At 51.5% G+C, this 15,249-nt stretch overlaps 1 protein-coding gene across 5 annotated transcripts in view; it reads left to right on the top strand.

The window, feature by feature from the left end:
* SEC14L5 (SEC14 like lipid binding 5) overlaps positions 1–15,249 on the top strand; it is a gene marked incomplete at its 3' end in the record, with an annotated part of 41,515 nt that overhangs the window by 21,414 nt on the left and 4,852 nt on the right. For 2 of the 5 annotated variants that reach the window (XR_014236072.1, XM_082362241.1), the window contains exons 6-14: positions 1,451–1,563; positions 3,726–3,915; positions 5,471–5,559; positions 5,653–5,723; positions 7,322–7,493; positions 11,129–11,263; positions 12,036–12,170; positions 12,633–12,860; positions 14,210–14,388. Coding sequence is in view for 4 of the 5 variants with exons in the window: in XM_082362241.1 (XP_082218367.1) it covers positions 1,451–1,563; positions 3,726–3,915; positions 5,471–5,559; positions 5,653–5,723; positions 7,322–7,493; positions 11,129–11,263; positions 12,036–12,170; positions 12,633–12,860; positions 14,210–14,388 (1,312 nt within the window). Of the gene's footprint in view, positions 1–1,450; positions 1,564–3,725; positions 3,916–5,470; positions 5,560–5,652; positions 5,724–7,321; positions 7,494–11,128; positions 11,264–12,035; positions 12,171–12,632; positions 12,861–14,209; positions 14,639–15,249 lie in introns of those variants that run through there. The other 3 variants (XM_082362242.1, XM_082362240.1, XM_082362243.1) reach the window with 2 other exon arrangements.

The raw sequence follows: 15,249 nt of genomic DNA on the forward strand, positions 1-15,249 counted from the left end.
CCGCCTCTAAATGCCGGCACATGCTGACCTCAAACAGCCCAATTGTGCGAGACGGGATTGAACAGTGGGCATGATCCATGCAGCTCCCAGGCTGTATTTTGGAGTCAGGGCTGTGTCTACCCAAAACCTCGAACCCCACAAGGGGGCTGGGAGGTGGGAAGGCAAACAGAACTGGTACTTATCCGCTGCCTCCTTTATGCTGGGCACACCACAGGCATATTTACCTGTTTACCTCTCTTGGCCTCAGTTTTTGTCTTCTCTAAAGTGGGAACAATAGTGACACCCGCCTCCCAGGGCTGTTGGGAGCTGGCTCAGATGACGCATGTCAGTAGACATGAGCTCATATTGTCAATAATCTTCAGAGGGTGGGAATTTTTTTTTTAATTGCAGTATAGTTGATTTACAATGTTTTACAATGATTTTTTTTTAACAACAAAAAATGATTTATTTGCAACACAGCCCAGTCCCCATCATTTCAATACAGCACGGGAGTAGGAAAGAGTCACACTGCCAAGCTGCTGTACAGCAAAATGACTCAGTTATACACATATGAATTCTTTTTTTAATATTCTTCTCCATTATGGTTTATCCTAGGAGACTGGATATACTTCCCTGTGCTGTACAGTAGGACCTTGTTGTTTATCCATTCTAAATGTAATAGTTTGCATCTACCAACCCCAAATTCCCAGTCTATCCCTCTCCCTTTCCCCCTCCCCCTGGCAACCACAAGTCTTTTCTCTATGTCTGTGAGTCTGTTTCTGTTTTGTAGATAGGTTCATTTGGGTCATATTTTAGATTCCACATATAAGTGATATCATATGGTATTTTTCTTTCTCTTTCTGACTCACTTCACTTAGTAAGATAATCTCTAGTTGCATCCATGCTGCTGCAAATGGCATTATTTTGTTCTTTTTTATGGCTGAGTAATATTCCATTGTATATATATACCACATCTTTATCCAACCATCTATTGATGGACATTTAGGTTGTTTCCATATCTTGGCTATTGTGAATAGTGCTGCTGTGAACATAGGGGTGCATGTATCTTTTTGAATTACAGTTTTGTCTGGGTATATGCCCAGGAGTGGGATTGCTGGATCATATGATAACTCTGTTTTTAGTTTTCTGAGGAAGCTCCATACTGTTTTCCATAGTGGCTATATCAACTTACATTCCCAGAGGGTAGGAATTATCTTGATTTCTGAGGGTCAAAGGGACATATCACTCAGCACAGTGAGATCCAGGCTTGCCCCAGCATGAGTTTTTAGAATCACCTTGGAAATGGGTTGGAAACACCAGAAGATCTGAAGACCAGTGGCTATTTGGTGAAAGGGTCACCGTGCGCTTGGAGCTACGTTTTGGATTCAAGGTGGCCAGTAAGGCAAGGGTTTCAGAAAGGGTAGACCATGCAGCATCTCCTGCTTGTCCTGAACCCCCTTTTCTCCTCCAGGGGACAAGCTGGATGCGGACTACATTGAGAGGTGCCTGGGCCATCTCACACCCATGCAGGAGAGCTGCCTGATCCAGCTGCGGCATTGGTTGCAGGAGACCCACAGAGGCAAGGTGGGTCAGGGCTGGGGCTGTAGCGACTCAGCCTCAGGCACGGGGGGAGGAAGGGCCAGGTAAGTAAGTCTGTGTAATCAGCAATGCAGGACACTTCTATTTTGCCTTCTTTTATTATATCCTGTCTCATGCATTCTGTACGTAGCACTGATAGCATGGTTTCCCATCCTCGGCATAGTTGACATTTGAGAATGGACAGTTCTTTATGGGGGGCCGTCCTGTGCACCATAGGGCATTGGGCAGTGTCCCTGGACCCCACCATGAGAGGTCAGGAGCTCTTCTTCCCCAGCTGTGACAACCAAAAGTGGCTCCAGACATCACCAATGTCCCCTGGGGAGCACAGTCACCACACAGTCACCGTGTCACCACACAGTCACCGTGTTCACACAAAACCATGCATACTGTTCTTTTCTAAGAGATTTAATGATTTGCGAGGGTTGATTCTTGACTGCACATGGACTTTGCCTTTAGACTCTAAGCCCCACACATGAGTGTCCACCATGCATGGAGGTCCCAATCACGGGCCTGACCTTCAGCTCTGTTGAATAAGAGCTTCCAGCCTAGTCGTGAGTTGCTTGCCCTTCCTCCCCTCCCCCCCCCGGGGGGCAGACAAGGGAGTTACTTTAGTGTTGGGCTGGGATGTAACCTGTTTGCCTGTTTCCTCACCTGTAAAATGGGTACAATGTGAGCACACCCCCTGCCCCCGGAGTGAATTACAAGGGACAATCCACTCCGTGTCTGGCTCAGCACAGCACTCAGGAAAGTGCACTTTTTATGGGGGCTGGTTTTCCCTTGACTGTTGATACTTGCCTGATGGAAGGAAGGAGAGTGGTGGGCTTTAGCTTGTCACCTCTGCACATTAGTTAGAGTCTGGGTTATATGTGTTAGGAATGCAGATTGAATCAACCAGACAAAAAAAGCAGGGGTAGGGGTTTAATTGGCTCATATAACAAACTGTTAAGTGGGGTGTGTTAGTTTCCTGGGGCTGCTGAAACAAAATACCACAGACTGTGTGGCTCAAAGCAACAGAAAGTTATTCTCACAGTTCTAAAGGCCAGATGTCTGAAATCAAAGTGTCTACAGGGTTGGTTCCTTCTGGAGGCTGGGTGGGTTGGGGGGAATCCGTTCCAGTCCTCTCTCCTGGCTTCTGATGGCTGTCAGCAGTCCTTGGCGTGTAGATACGTCACTTCCAGTCTCTGCCTTTGTCTTCACGTGGCCTTCTCCCCTCTTTACATTCTGTGTCTGTGTCCAAATTTCCCTCTTATAATGACAGCAGACATTGGAGTAGGGCGCCCCCTAATAGAGTATGACCTCATCTTTACTAATTACTTCTACAGAGACCCTATCTCCAAATAAAGTCACATTCCGAGGTTCTGGGTGGACATGTTCTTGGTGGGACACCATTCAGCTGACCACACAGCCTGTCTCAGGGATGTCCCGAACCAGGACTTTTTTTTAAAAAATATTTATTTATTTATTTGGCTGCACCGGGTCTTGGTTGCAGCATGCAGGATCTTGTTAGTTGGGGCACGTGGGATCTTTAGTATGTGGGATCTAGTTCCCTGACTAGGGATCGAACCCGGGCCCCCTGCATTGGGAGTGCGGAGTCTTAGCCACTGGACCACCAGGGAAGTCCCACAAAACCAGGACTTAAATGCTGTTGGGACCCCTTAGTTCTTGTATCCGTTTATGTCTGCTTCATCCCCTCAGACACGCTTCCTTGTTGAGCTTGGATCTGTGGCTGCTTACAGCTTTCAGTCTCCCCTTTGCCTCCGTAGAGAAAGGGATTCATGCCCCTCTCTTCAGATGGAAAATTGTCTAAACGCTCTGATTGGCCTGGCATGGATTTAGTCCACCGGAGGCCGTGGGAGTGGGGTCCTGTGATTGGCAACGCTAACTAAAACCACCGTTGGTGTTGGGAAGGGGGCAGGAAAAGCAGTTCCCCAAGAGAAAAGAGATGTCACCCCCAGCACAGGAGGGGGAGGTTAAGAAGCCCAAACACAGACATTCACTGCAGTCCACCCTTGGCTGCGTCGTGGTTGAGTGTAACGTCCTTTTCCCAGCTAAGTGTTTGTCAGATAAGACAGGAGACTCATTTTCCAGTTTCACCGCCCGGCTTAGGGAACTCCATGCTAAAGGCTTTCTCCTCCTTCTCTTCTCAGATCCCCAAAGACGAGCACATCCTTAGGTTCCTGCGGGCTCGAGACTTCCACCTGGACAGGGCCCGGGAGATGCTGTGCCAGTCCTTGAGCTGGCGAAAGCGGCACCAGGTGGACCTCCTCCTTCAGACCTGGCGACCCCCTGCCCTCCTGGAGGAGTTCTATGCAGGGGGCTGGCACTACCAGGACATAGGTGCGTCTCTTTACCTACATAACATGGAGTGTACACTTGGGTCACTGTCGAATGCACGTTGAATGCCCCTTTTCATCTTAGCATCTTATTATTTTTCCTTTTGGCTCTTCTGGGCATCTGGAGATGCCTTTGAGGTGACAACCCAGCCGTGAAGGTGGAGCTGGAATAGACGTTTGGGCTGGAGACAAGCTGTTTCTCCCAGGGGCTGGGTCAGCCCACCATTACTTTTGGGCTGCATTAACACTGACTGAATTAGTGTCCTGGGACTGCCTTAGCAGATTACCACAAACTGGGTGGCTTAAAGCAATAGCAATTTATCCTCTCATTGTTCTGGAGGCTAGAAGTCCAAAGTCAAAGTGTCAGCAAGTCAGTGCTCCCTCCGAAGGCTCTGGGGGAGATCCTTCCTGCCTCTTCCAGCTTCTGGTGGCCTCAGGTGTTCCTTGGCTTGTGGCCATGTCACCCCAATCTCTGCGTCTGTCTTCACACAGCCTCCCCTCTTGGTATCTCTCTGTGTCCTCTCCTCATCTTTTAAAGACCCCGGGTCACTGGATTTAGGGCCCACACTGATACAGCATGATTTCATCTTGAGATCCTTAAGTAATCACATCAGCAAAGACCCTATTTCCAAATAAGGTCACATTCTGAGGTTCTGAATGGACATGAACTTTGGGGAGGACACTATTCAACCCACTACAAATATCATCTCTGGATTTTTGTATTAATCTGCCATTGACGCCAGCGCCTGTTATGCTTTTCAATGTCCTTTAGTTAAAAATTCATATGTGTTGATTAGGGCAAGTGCTTGAGTCTCCTGAAGACCGGTTGACACACTTGCTTTCAATATACAGTCGGTCTGTGTTATTCATGGATTCTGTATTCGTGAATTTGCCTACTCACTAAAATTTATTTGTAACTCCCAAATCAATACTCAGGGCGCTTTCACTGTCCTTCACGGACAGAGTGACGAAAAATCCGTGTCACCCGACGTGCACATCCATCCCCGGCTGAAGTTGAACAAGTGTCCTTCTGCCTCCTTGTTTCAGCTCCTACTGTAAATGAGTATCCTTTCTGCAGCCTATTTAGTGCCATTTTTTTTTTCGCATTTTGTGCTTTTTTGCGTTGATTTTGCATCGTGCAGAAGCACTGTGTTCCTAAGTGCAAGAAGGCTGTGACGCACCTTATGGAGAAAATTCATGTCAGATAAACTCCATTCAGGCACGAGTTACACTGCTGCTGGCCATGCGTTCAATGTTAATGAATCAACAATGTAAATTAAACAAGGTGTCCTCAAATAGAAACACACGCAGGACAAAGTTACATACTGATCGATCGACTGACAAAAATGTCACGACCAGAGGCTGGCGGAAACTTAACCTCCTACTCCCCCCTTAGAAGCAGTGGTTCTGAGTTCCTCGATCCAGTGTTCGAGGTGACTTTATAGAAATTAACTACCGCAAATAACAAGAATTGATGGTACAATATATATGAAGGATTATGTAAAAGTATGTAATTCTGTTTCCCTTTTGTCCTCCACTTGCTCGGCCCCGCCCCAAAGATGGCCGCCCCCTGTACATCCTGCGTCTGGGCCACATGGACACCAAGGGCTTGATGAAGGCCGCGGGGGAGGAGGTGCTGCTGCAGCATGTGAGTTGGGGTCCCCGCTCCTGGGAGCCCCCGGGGTTGCCTGCGGCTGGAGCAGCCAAGTGAACATTCGCCAGCACCTTCTCTGCCTTCCAGGTTCTTTGCGTCAATGAGGAAGGACAGAAGCGGTGTGAAGGGAACACAAAACAGTTTGGCCGTCCCATCAGGCAAGAACCCAGGCAAACTCCCCCAAACAGTAAAAACAGCCAAAGTGCACTGGGCATGGACGCCGTGCCAGGCAGCCTGCTAGATGCTTTACGGAAATGTCCTCACCTAGTTCTTACAGTGACCCTACGAGGCAGGGACTCTCAGCATCCCTGTTCTTTATGGAGGGGAAACTGAGGCTCGGAGTGGTGAGGTCATCCAAGGCTGCTGAGCGGGGAAGGGGCAGAGCTGGAGTTTGAACCTGGTCCCATCTGGCTCGGGCTCACGGACTTTCTCCCCGTGCCATGCAGCCTCCTGGACTTGGCTTTTCGAGACCAGCTCTCCCACCCCAAGAGCCACCCTGCCAGTCTCCCAGGCAGGCGGACCTCGCAGGTGTCATGGCACATCCAGTGACCCACCGCCTCCTCGGGCTGCCCCAAACTCCTATTCCTGAGCTGAGTTTCCCACACCAGTCCTTACGGTGGCATTGCCCCCAAAGGCACTTAACCTTTCTGAGCTGTGGCTTCCGCTTCTGTAAACCCTTCCTAGGGTTCCTTTATGGCTTATCAAAAAACAATGACTTAATGGGAATTCCCTGGCAGTCTAGTGGTTAGCACTCGGCGCTTTCAGTGCTGGGGCCCGGCTTCAATCCCTGGTCAGGGAACTAAGATCCCGCAAGCCATGACTTTAAGAGGTGATGCAAACACCACATAGCACTTCCTGTGTAGCAGGGACTCTTCCAAGCTCCTTGAGTCATGTCACCCTACCACAGCCTACAAGGGAGGGACAGGCAGGACCTGCTACTGAAGTTTTTATCCTGAACTATCCTGACCTTTGTGCAAATTAAGTTCCTTTGCTATTTAGAGCTTTCCTAAAGGGGCGTCCATTGGGGTTGGAGTGGGGAATCGATCCATCAGCATCCTGGCCAGAAGCGGAATGCCCCCCAGATGGCTCAGATGACAGGGTGTCATGAAGGCACTCCTAGGAGTGAGTGGGCAAGGTGAAGGGAATGAAGCTGATAGACAGGCTCCCAGGGACCACTTGCTGCAGCCAAGCAGTCCTTTTCCTAATGAATTGGTTCTAATGAAATGGAGGCACAAAGAGGTTAAGTAACTTAGCCAAAGCCACACAGCACATGCCAGAGCTGGGATCTGAACCCAGGCCATCTGGCTCTGGAGTGTGTGCTCTATTTAGCAGTCAGCATCTTCTCAGCAATTAGTAGTAAAAACTGGCTTTTAATGAGCATGTGCTACGTGCCTGTCTCTGCAGAGAGCTTTACATAGACCATCTCATTCAATCCTAACAGTGGATGAGATGGGGACTGTTACTGTGATTGCCGCTGTCCTGATGAGGAAGTTGCCCGTGTCACATGGCTCTCAGGCACTTGAATTTGGGTGCTCAGCCTCGGTGTGCACACTCAGAACCTCCATGCCACGTGGCCTCCCCATGGTGGCAGGGTCCACAAGAGTGCCCTGTGGTCCCTGCCCCTTCCGCTCCCAGCGCTGCCTTACTGAGCCTCTCCCTCCATCCCTGTCTGTGGGCCCCCAGGTCCCTGAGGATGGTGTTGGGGGCCCTGGGAGGTGGCCAAGCGAGGTGGAGTGAGGGGGCCTCTTTGCCGCAGCTCCTGGACCTGCCTGGTGGACCTGGAGGGTCTCAGCCTGCGGCACCTGTGGCGGCCGGGGATAAAGGCCTTGCTGCGCATGATCGAGGTGGTGGAGGACAATTATCCTGAGACCCTGGGCCGGCTGCTCATCGTGCGAGCCCCCCGCGTCTTCCCTGTGCTCTGGACGCTGGTAAGAGAGAGCAGGAGGCTGAGACGGGAGGGGGTCCCTCTGTGAGCTGCTCCGCCCGATTATCCTGCATCGTTTCCTCTAATGACCAGCTTTATGGAGATATAATTCATTTCCCATAAAGTTCACCCTTTTGGGAGTTCCCTGGTGGCCTAGTGGTTACGATTCTGGGCTTTCACTGCCCTGACCCGGGTTCAGTCCTTGGTCGGGTAACTGAGATCCTGTAAGCCACGTGGCGCAGCCAAAAAAAAATCAAAAACAAACAAAAAGTTCACCCTTTTAAAGTATAGAATTCAGTGGTTTTTAGTATACTCACAGAGTTGTGTCAACCATCACCACCAGATAGTTCTAGAACATTTTCATCACCCCAAAAAGGAAGCCCCGTCCCCATTAGCAGTTCCTCCCCATTCCTCCCGCCAGCCCCCTGCAACCACTCATCTACTTTCTGTCTCTGTGGATTTGCCTGTTCTAGCTATTTCATGTAAGTGGAATCATACAATATGAGGCCTTTTGTGTCTGATTTCTCTCACTTAGCATAATGATTTCAGGTTCATCCATGTTGTAGCAAGAATCAGTTCTTCATTCCTTTTCATGTCTGGATAATATTCCATTGTATGGGTGGACCACATTTTACATATCTACTGTCCTGCTTCGTGGACGGGAGAGCCACACTTAGAATTGTATAACGTTCCTGGGACTCCTGGGAGCTGATTCCGAAGAGCGTTGGGATCCTGTGCTATTGGGATTTTAAAACTTTTTGCCCACAACCCACTTTATGTTGCCACCTGGTCCCCTCGTGTGGCTCGTGCCTACACACACCCGAAACAACAGATTCTCAAGTGACGGTGATCGTAACTATTTACAGCATGCTCTTCGCTGTTCTTTTCTAGTCCACTCCACTCCAGATAGGCTAGTCACAGTACAAAGTTGATTTCACAGCCACTACCGGGTTGTCACTTGCAGCTGAAAACCACTGCCCCGAGGCCTTGCTCCTGAAGTGTGGTCTGCAGGCCAGAGCAATGTCAGGTCCCTCTCCATCCTACAGACTCGGGGTCAGCATCTTACCGAGTGCCCTCGGGATTCGGTGCCTGGGAAAGCCTGAGAATCTCTGCTGTACCTAGAGGTTCAATCAGGGTAGATTTGTGAGTTGAAAGTTAAATGGATTCAGTGTTTTACTAAGCGCCTGCTGTGTGCCAGGCACCTCTCCAGGCCCTGGGGATGCAGAGTGTGTACCCCTGTGTCACGGGGTGTGTGTGGGAGAGAAACCCGATAGCCCCATGTGAGTAACTGCTTCACGATGCCCTGTGACATGGGCTTGGGGACGTTCAGGGTTCTTGGGGAGACTAAGTCAGGGGGCGATGGGGGTGTATAATTTAGATTGGGGAGCTGAAGACGCTTCCACTGAGAAGGTGACATGGGTTGAGACCTGAGGAAGGAGTGGGAGTCAAGCGGGAGAAGGGCGGGAGGAAGGGTGTGGTGGGTAACCTGCACAGCACGGACAAAGAAAGGCCTGGAGGCAGGACCCGGCTGGGTGCTTCTGAGGGACTGAAAATCCAGTGGCCAGAGGAGGCTGGGAAGATGCTCAGGGCCCAGTGCCTGCTGAGTCCAGGCTGTGGCGAAGATGGGACCTTGTCCTGGGGCAGTAGGGAGCCATGGCAGGACTGTTGGAGGAGAGGACGTGAGCAGACTTCTGGGGCAGAAGGTTCCCTAGCTTCTGGGCTGCTTTACAGCTCTGCTGGGGATGGGCTGGGGAGCAGGAGCTGTGGGAGGCACAGGCAGGATCTGCTGCTGTAGCATTTTATCTTGAAATATCCTGATCTTTGTGAAAACTAAGTTTCTTTGCTGTCTGGAGATTTCCTAAGAAGATGCACATCAGGTGCAGGTGGGAGCCAGTCGGTCGGGGTCCTGGACAGAAACAGATTCACCCAGGTGACTCCAGTGGGGGTGTGACACACCAGAACTCCTCGCAGGGGTGTGGGCAGGATGGGGAGGCCCCAGGGGCTGGCCGCTGCCATAAGCCCTGACTACCCCAGGGCTGGAGGGACATGAGGGAATGTCTTTGTTACCAGAGCCCTGAGAGAGCTGCAGCAGGTGAGGGTGGCGGCTGCCAGGGGCACTGGAGCAGGGAGGGAGCGGGGAAGACGCACCCACTTCCCATCTCCTGCTGCCCCCGCCCCCTTTCCCCCACTGCCCACACCAGATGAAAGCCAGTGCACAGAGCCAGGTTGCTGAGGCCCACAGGGACCACCTCCCGGGGTGGGGGCTGAAGGAGTGTGACCCACGCAGGTGGGATTTCTAGTTCCCAAATGATTTTTTAAAAATATTTATTTGTTTAGGCTGCACCGTGTCTCAGCTGCAGCACACGGGGTCTTTGTTGCAGCATGTTTAGTTGCGGCATGCAGACTTCTCAGTTGCAGCATGCATGTGGAATCTAGTTCCCCGACCAGGGATTGAGCCCAGGCCCCCTGCATTGGGAGCACGGAGTCTTACCCACTGCACCACCAGGGAAGTCCCCTAAATGATCTTTTGCCTGTGGCATTCCTTGCTGAATTGGCTTGTGCTCTACTGTGCTAAGTGCCTTCCTCCCTCCCTCCCGCCTCCCTCCCTCCCTCCCTCCCTTCCTTCCTTCCTTCCTTCCTTCCTTCCTTCCTTCCTTTCCCAACTATTTCCTGAGTCAGACACCACCCCAGTATTGGGATGCCATGAAAAACCAGATTGACGTGCAGCTTAGAGCTTGGTGTTGAAATACTTTCAATCTGGGATAAACAAAACATGGTCATCCACACAATGGAATATTATTCAGCCATGAAAAGGGAGTTCTTTTGTTTTCTTTTTATGTTTTTAATTAATTTTTATCGGAATATAGTTAATTTATAGTGTTGTGTTAGTTTCTGCTGTACAGCAAAGTGAATCAGTTGTACATATACGTATATCCACTCTTTTTTATAAAAGATTCTTTTCCCATATAGGTCTTTACAGAGTATTGAGTAGAGTTCCCTGTGCTATACAGTAGGTTCTTATTAGTTATCTATTTTATATATAGTGATGTGTATATGTCAATCCCAATCTCCCAATTTATCCCTCCCCCACCATTTCCCCCTTCGTAACCGTAAGTTTGTTTTCTACATCTGTGACTCTGCTTCTGTTTTGTAAATAAGTTCATCTGTACCACATTTTTAGATTCCACATACAAGTGATATATTTTTCTTTCTCTCTGACTTACTTCACTCAGTATGACAATCTCTAGGTGACAAGGGAGTTCTGACTCATGCCACAACGTGGTTGAACCTTGAAAACATGACGCTCAGTGAAAGAAGCCAGTCACAAAAGGCCACATGTTGTGTCATCCCATTTCTATGAAATCTCCAGAATAGGCCAAAAAAAAAAAAAAAAAAAAGCATATTGGTGGTTTCCAGGGGCTGAGGGGAAAGGAAAGGGGAGTGACTGCTAACGGGTCTGAGGTTTCCTTTTGGGGGGATGAAAACGTCTTGGAATTCGAGGTGATGGTTGCCCAACATAGTGAAAGAACTAAAAGCCATCGAATTGTTCATTTTAAAATGGTTAACTCTATGTTCTGTGAATTTCACTTCAATTAAAAAAAAGACCATGTTCCATCTTGCCTCATCTCCCCGTCTCAGATCAGCCCCTTCATCAATGAGAACACCAGACACAAGTTCCTCATCTACAGCGGCAGCAATTATCAGGGCCCCGGAGGCCTTGTCGACTACCTGGACAAAGAAGTGATCCCTGACTTCCTCGGGGGAGAGTGCCTGGTAAGGCCCCAGCGGGCCCTGTGCTTACGGCACGGGGAGGGTCTGTGGCCTGGGAGAGGCAGGGCTGCCGATGGAAGGAGGCGGGAGGAGGGCAGGCCCTTTGTGTGTGCTCTGACCTGGGGAGGGCCTTGCTGGCTCTTTGGGGCAGAGCTTGTCCTCTCTGAAGGAGGGGCCTGACCTTCGTTCTTTCATACATAGTGAGCGAACAGAAGTTTCCCAAAAGCTCAGAGACCAGGCCAGGCAAAGGCTTACCCCTCTGCATTCCCATCCAGGACGTTGCTAGGCAGCAGTTAGAGTTTAGCTGCTGGCTTTGCACCCTCTGCTGCAAGGGGAGGGGATTCAAATGTCCCAGCGGCCTGAACCCCAGAGCTGGGGTACCCAAAGGGACTTATCCCTAACCCACAGCCTCATGGCAGGCGATGATCAGGAAACTGCTTCCAGGGGAGGCGGCCCCAGACCCCCTTTTTCCCCCCAGACCACTTTTATTGCCTGCCCTGGGGGGTGAGATGATAGGCAGGGGTGACCCTATCTCATGACTGTGGGAGGGCAGGCCTTTTCCTTTCTCCAACAGAAATCTCAAACAGCAAGCTTTCATGATTTCAGGGTAAAGAGAGATGTTTCCTAGGAATTTTGCCAAGCTTACCCAGGCCTCCCCAATGGTCAGGATATGTATGTATGTTCTAACTGTGGCTTCAGGGGTCACAGAGCACCTTTCTGTGGGTCAGCCAGGCCTGGCTGGGCCCTGACTGTCTCTGGTGTCTTTGTCCGCCAGTGTAACGTCCCTGAAGGAGGGCTGGTCCCCAAGTCCCTCTATCTGACGGAAGAGGATCAGGAACACAGAGACCAGCTGCGGCAGTGGAGAGAGACCTACCAGGCGGCCAGTGTGCTCCGTGCGGCCCCGCATGAGGTGCCGGGGTCCTGGCCTGGGAGGGCCTGCTGGGCTGGGTGTCATCTTAGGTCAGGGACCCCGAAGTGGGGTCTGAGACGAGGGTTCTTGTGCCAGTGATTTGCAGAGGCTGAGGGCTCAGGAGAAACCTGTAAGGAGGGCGGGGGCAGAAGCTAAGCCAAGAGCCGGTTTCAGCCACCGTCTAGCCCAGCCTGATCCACGAGGAGAGCATGGCAGGGGGCCAGGCTTTTGTACCCTCACATCAGCCAGTCATTGGCTGTGGGTCACCCTGCTTCAGGGTGGATCCTCCCGGGCATTTCAGACAGAGGTGGGTCTGTTTGTCCAGAGCAATTCTTGGACTTGGGGTCGGGGCTGAGGGAATGGAGACCGGGGTGGGCACCCACACCCCTGAAGCCCACTTCCCCACCCCAGCCCCCACCAGACTGGACATTCAGACCTCACCTGTCACCTGTCCCCACGTAGGTCGCAGTGGAGATTCTGGAGAGGGAGTCAGTCATCACCTGGGACTTTGACATCCTGCAAGGGGACGTGATGTTCAGTCTGTACCACACCAAGCAGGCGCCCAAGCCAGGCCCCCGGGAGGCTGGGGCCAGGGCTGGCGGGCAGCTGACAGACAAAGGCTGGGCCCTGGGTGCAGATTACAGCCGTGTGGAGGCCCCCCTCATCTGCCGGGAAGGGGAGAGCATCCAGGTTCTGTGTTTTTTTTTTTTTAATTTAATTTATTTATGTATTTATTTTTTTGCCCGTGTTGGGTGTTCATTGCTGTGCGCGGCTTGTCTCTAGTTGCGGGGAGTGGGGGCTACTCCTCCATTGCGGTGCGCGGGCTTCTCATTGTGGTGGCTTCTCTTGTTGCGGAGCACGGGCCCTAGAGTGCGTGGGCTTCAGTAGTTGCAGTGTGCAGGCTCTAGGACGCATGGGCTTCATTAGCTGTGGCTCGCAGGCTCTAGAGCGCAGGCTCAGTAGTTGTGGCGCACGGGCTTAGTTGCTCCGAGGCATGTGGGATCTTCCCGGACCAGGGATCGAACCCGTGTCCCCTGCACTGGCAGGTGGATTCTTAACCACTGCGCCACCAGGGAAGTCCCCAGGTTCTGTTTTTTGGTTCATTTATTCATTCATCACTCAGGACTGAGTGTCCACTGTGCACTGGGTTCTGGGGATACAGCAATGGACAAACTGGACCTGGTCTCTGGCCTCAGAGACCCTGCGGGACAGTTGGGGAGAAAGACAGATTCTGGCAGGACCCCATCCTCAGAATCCCGAGACTCTTGTCAAAGATGCAGGTTGCTGGGGCCCACAGCAGGAGGGCTGGCTCAGAACCTCTGGGCGTGGGGCCTGGTGTCTGTATCCCTCACCTCTCACCGTGATTCCTTATGCACAAGTTTTCAGAACCCAGGCAGCAGAGAAACTGTAGGTCTGGGAACAGCACTCATGTCACCAGAACATGAGCCACCCCTGCTGACCCGCACATTCTCCATGAGGCCGGTGCTTGCAGGTCAAACATCACCGGCCTCAAACACACACGCACACATGCACGCACTGGCGAGCAGTGCAGATCTTACTGGAGGCTTCCTAAGGGAATTGAGCAGACAGCTGTCACATCATACACCAGCACCCCCGCCCCAGGGTCCCACTGAACATCCCAGCCCTTTTTCAAAGTTGCTCTTCTTATAAAAACTAACACCCTCCTTTCTTGCTGTCCCTCTGCCCTCAACAAACTCTAAGCACATTTAAGCTCCCTTTCCAGGCCTCCTCAATTTGTAAATCCCACTCGGCAGGACAAGAGCCCAACAAAATCCAGGTGTTTAACCAAACCACACCTCTATTGTCCTATAGGCGCACCCCCTAGGCCTCGACCCCCACCCCCCATCCCGATTAAGAGGAAGGCTCTCAATTGCCAGGGATATGGGGTAACAGCAGAGGGGAAGCAAAGGTGGCTTTGGGACACCCCAAAAGGAAGGATTTGCTGGTGGACTGGTTTAGAAAGGGGCTCCTGTCTCCTGGTGGACCAGGGCCTCAGGCGTGTGGCTGCTGTGTTTCAGGGTTCCCACGTGACCCAGTGGCCTGGCGTCTACCTGCTCCAGTGGCAAATGCACAGCGCCCCTGGCCACATGGCCTGCAGCCTCCCGGGTGTGGAGGATGTCCTGATGGCCCTGCACAGCCCTGGCCCCAGGTGCAAACTCCTCTACTACTACGAGGTGCTGGCGTCTGAGGACTTCAGGTACGAGGGGCCCCGGACTCCCCTCCAGGCCAGGCCCACAGCACGCCTGAGGCCACTTTCTTCTGGGCTAGGGACACTGGATTCACCTCCTCTACTTGCCCTCAAGCTTCTCCAGGGGTGGGGCCCTGGCATGGGTGTTGTTAAACTTGCCAGTGGCTCAGCACCTTTTCATGAGCGATCAGATCACTATGCTGCTTCAGCCTCAGCTGCAGAACCTTCCCTTCAAATGAAACGATGGACAGAAGCCTAACATACCAGATTGATTGGTGGGGGGAGAAGGGGAGCCTGAGCCCTCCTATTTGTACCTCCCCTCACTCCTAGAATTCCATAAAACTGGGTTTGGACTGCTCTAGAACATTCTAGAATAATGCCTCACAGACGACTCTCTCCAAGTGTTGCTGTCAGAGGGACAGGGAAGTGTAGTGGTTAAGACCTCCAGCACTTCCTGGTTGCTCTGTGACCTCAGGCAAGTCACTTTAGTTCTCTGAGCCCCAACTGTTAAACAGGAGCCCCTACGTCATGGGGTTGTCCTGAGGATGAGATGGTTGGGGAAAGCCTGCCCTTCACCTGAGCATACAGTAAGCAAGCACTCAATAGTGGTTTCTTCCAGACCTTGTGTTTTATCTTTTAAAAACAAGTGTGATCTTGCATCCTGCTTCGTGATATATCTGTGTAGTTTCCTTCTAAAAATGACGCTTTAAATTCTTTACCAATGAGTAAATTTGAGGCTCCAAGAGGGCATTGAGTCTGGACCCATATCCAAGGCAGAGCTCCAGGGATCCTAGGGGCACATGCAAGTGGCACAGGAAATGCTGGACCTGGGAATTCCCTGGCGGTCCAGTGGTTAGGACTCCGCGCTTT

The sequence above is a fragment of the Balaenoptera borealis genome, assembly GCF_965194805.1.
Source record: "Balaenoptera borealis genome assembly, chromosome: 16".
In the NCBI taxonomy this organism is placed as follows: Eukaryota; Metazoa; Chordata; class Mammalia; order Artiodactyla; family Balaenopteridae; genus Balaenoptera; species Balaenoptera borealis.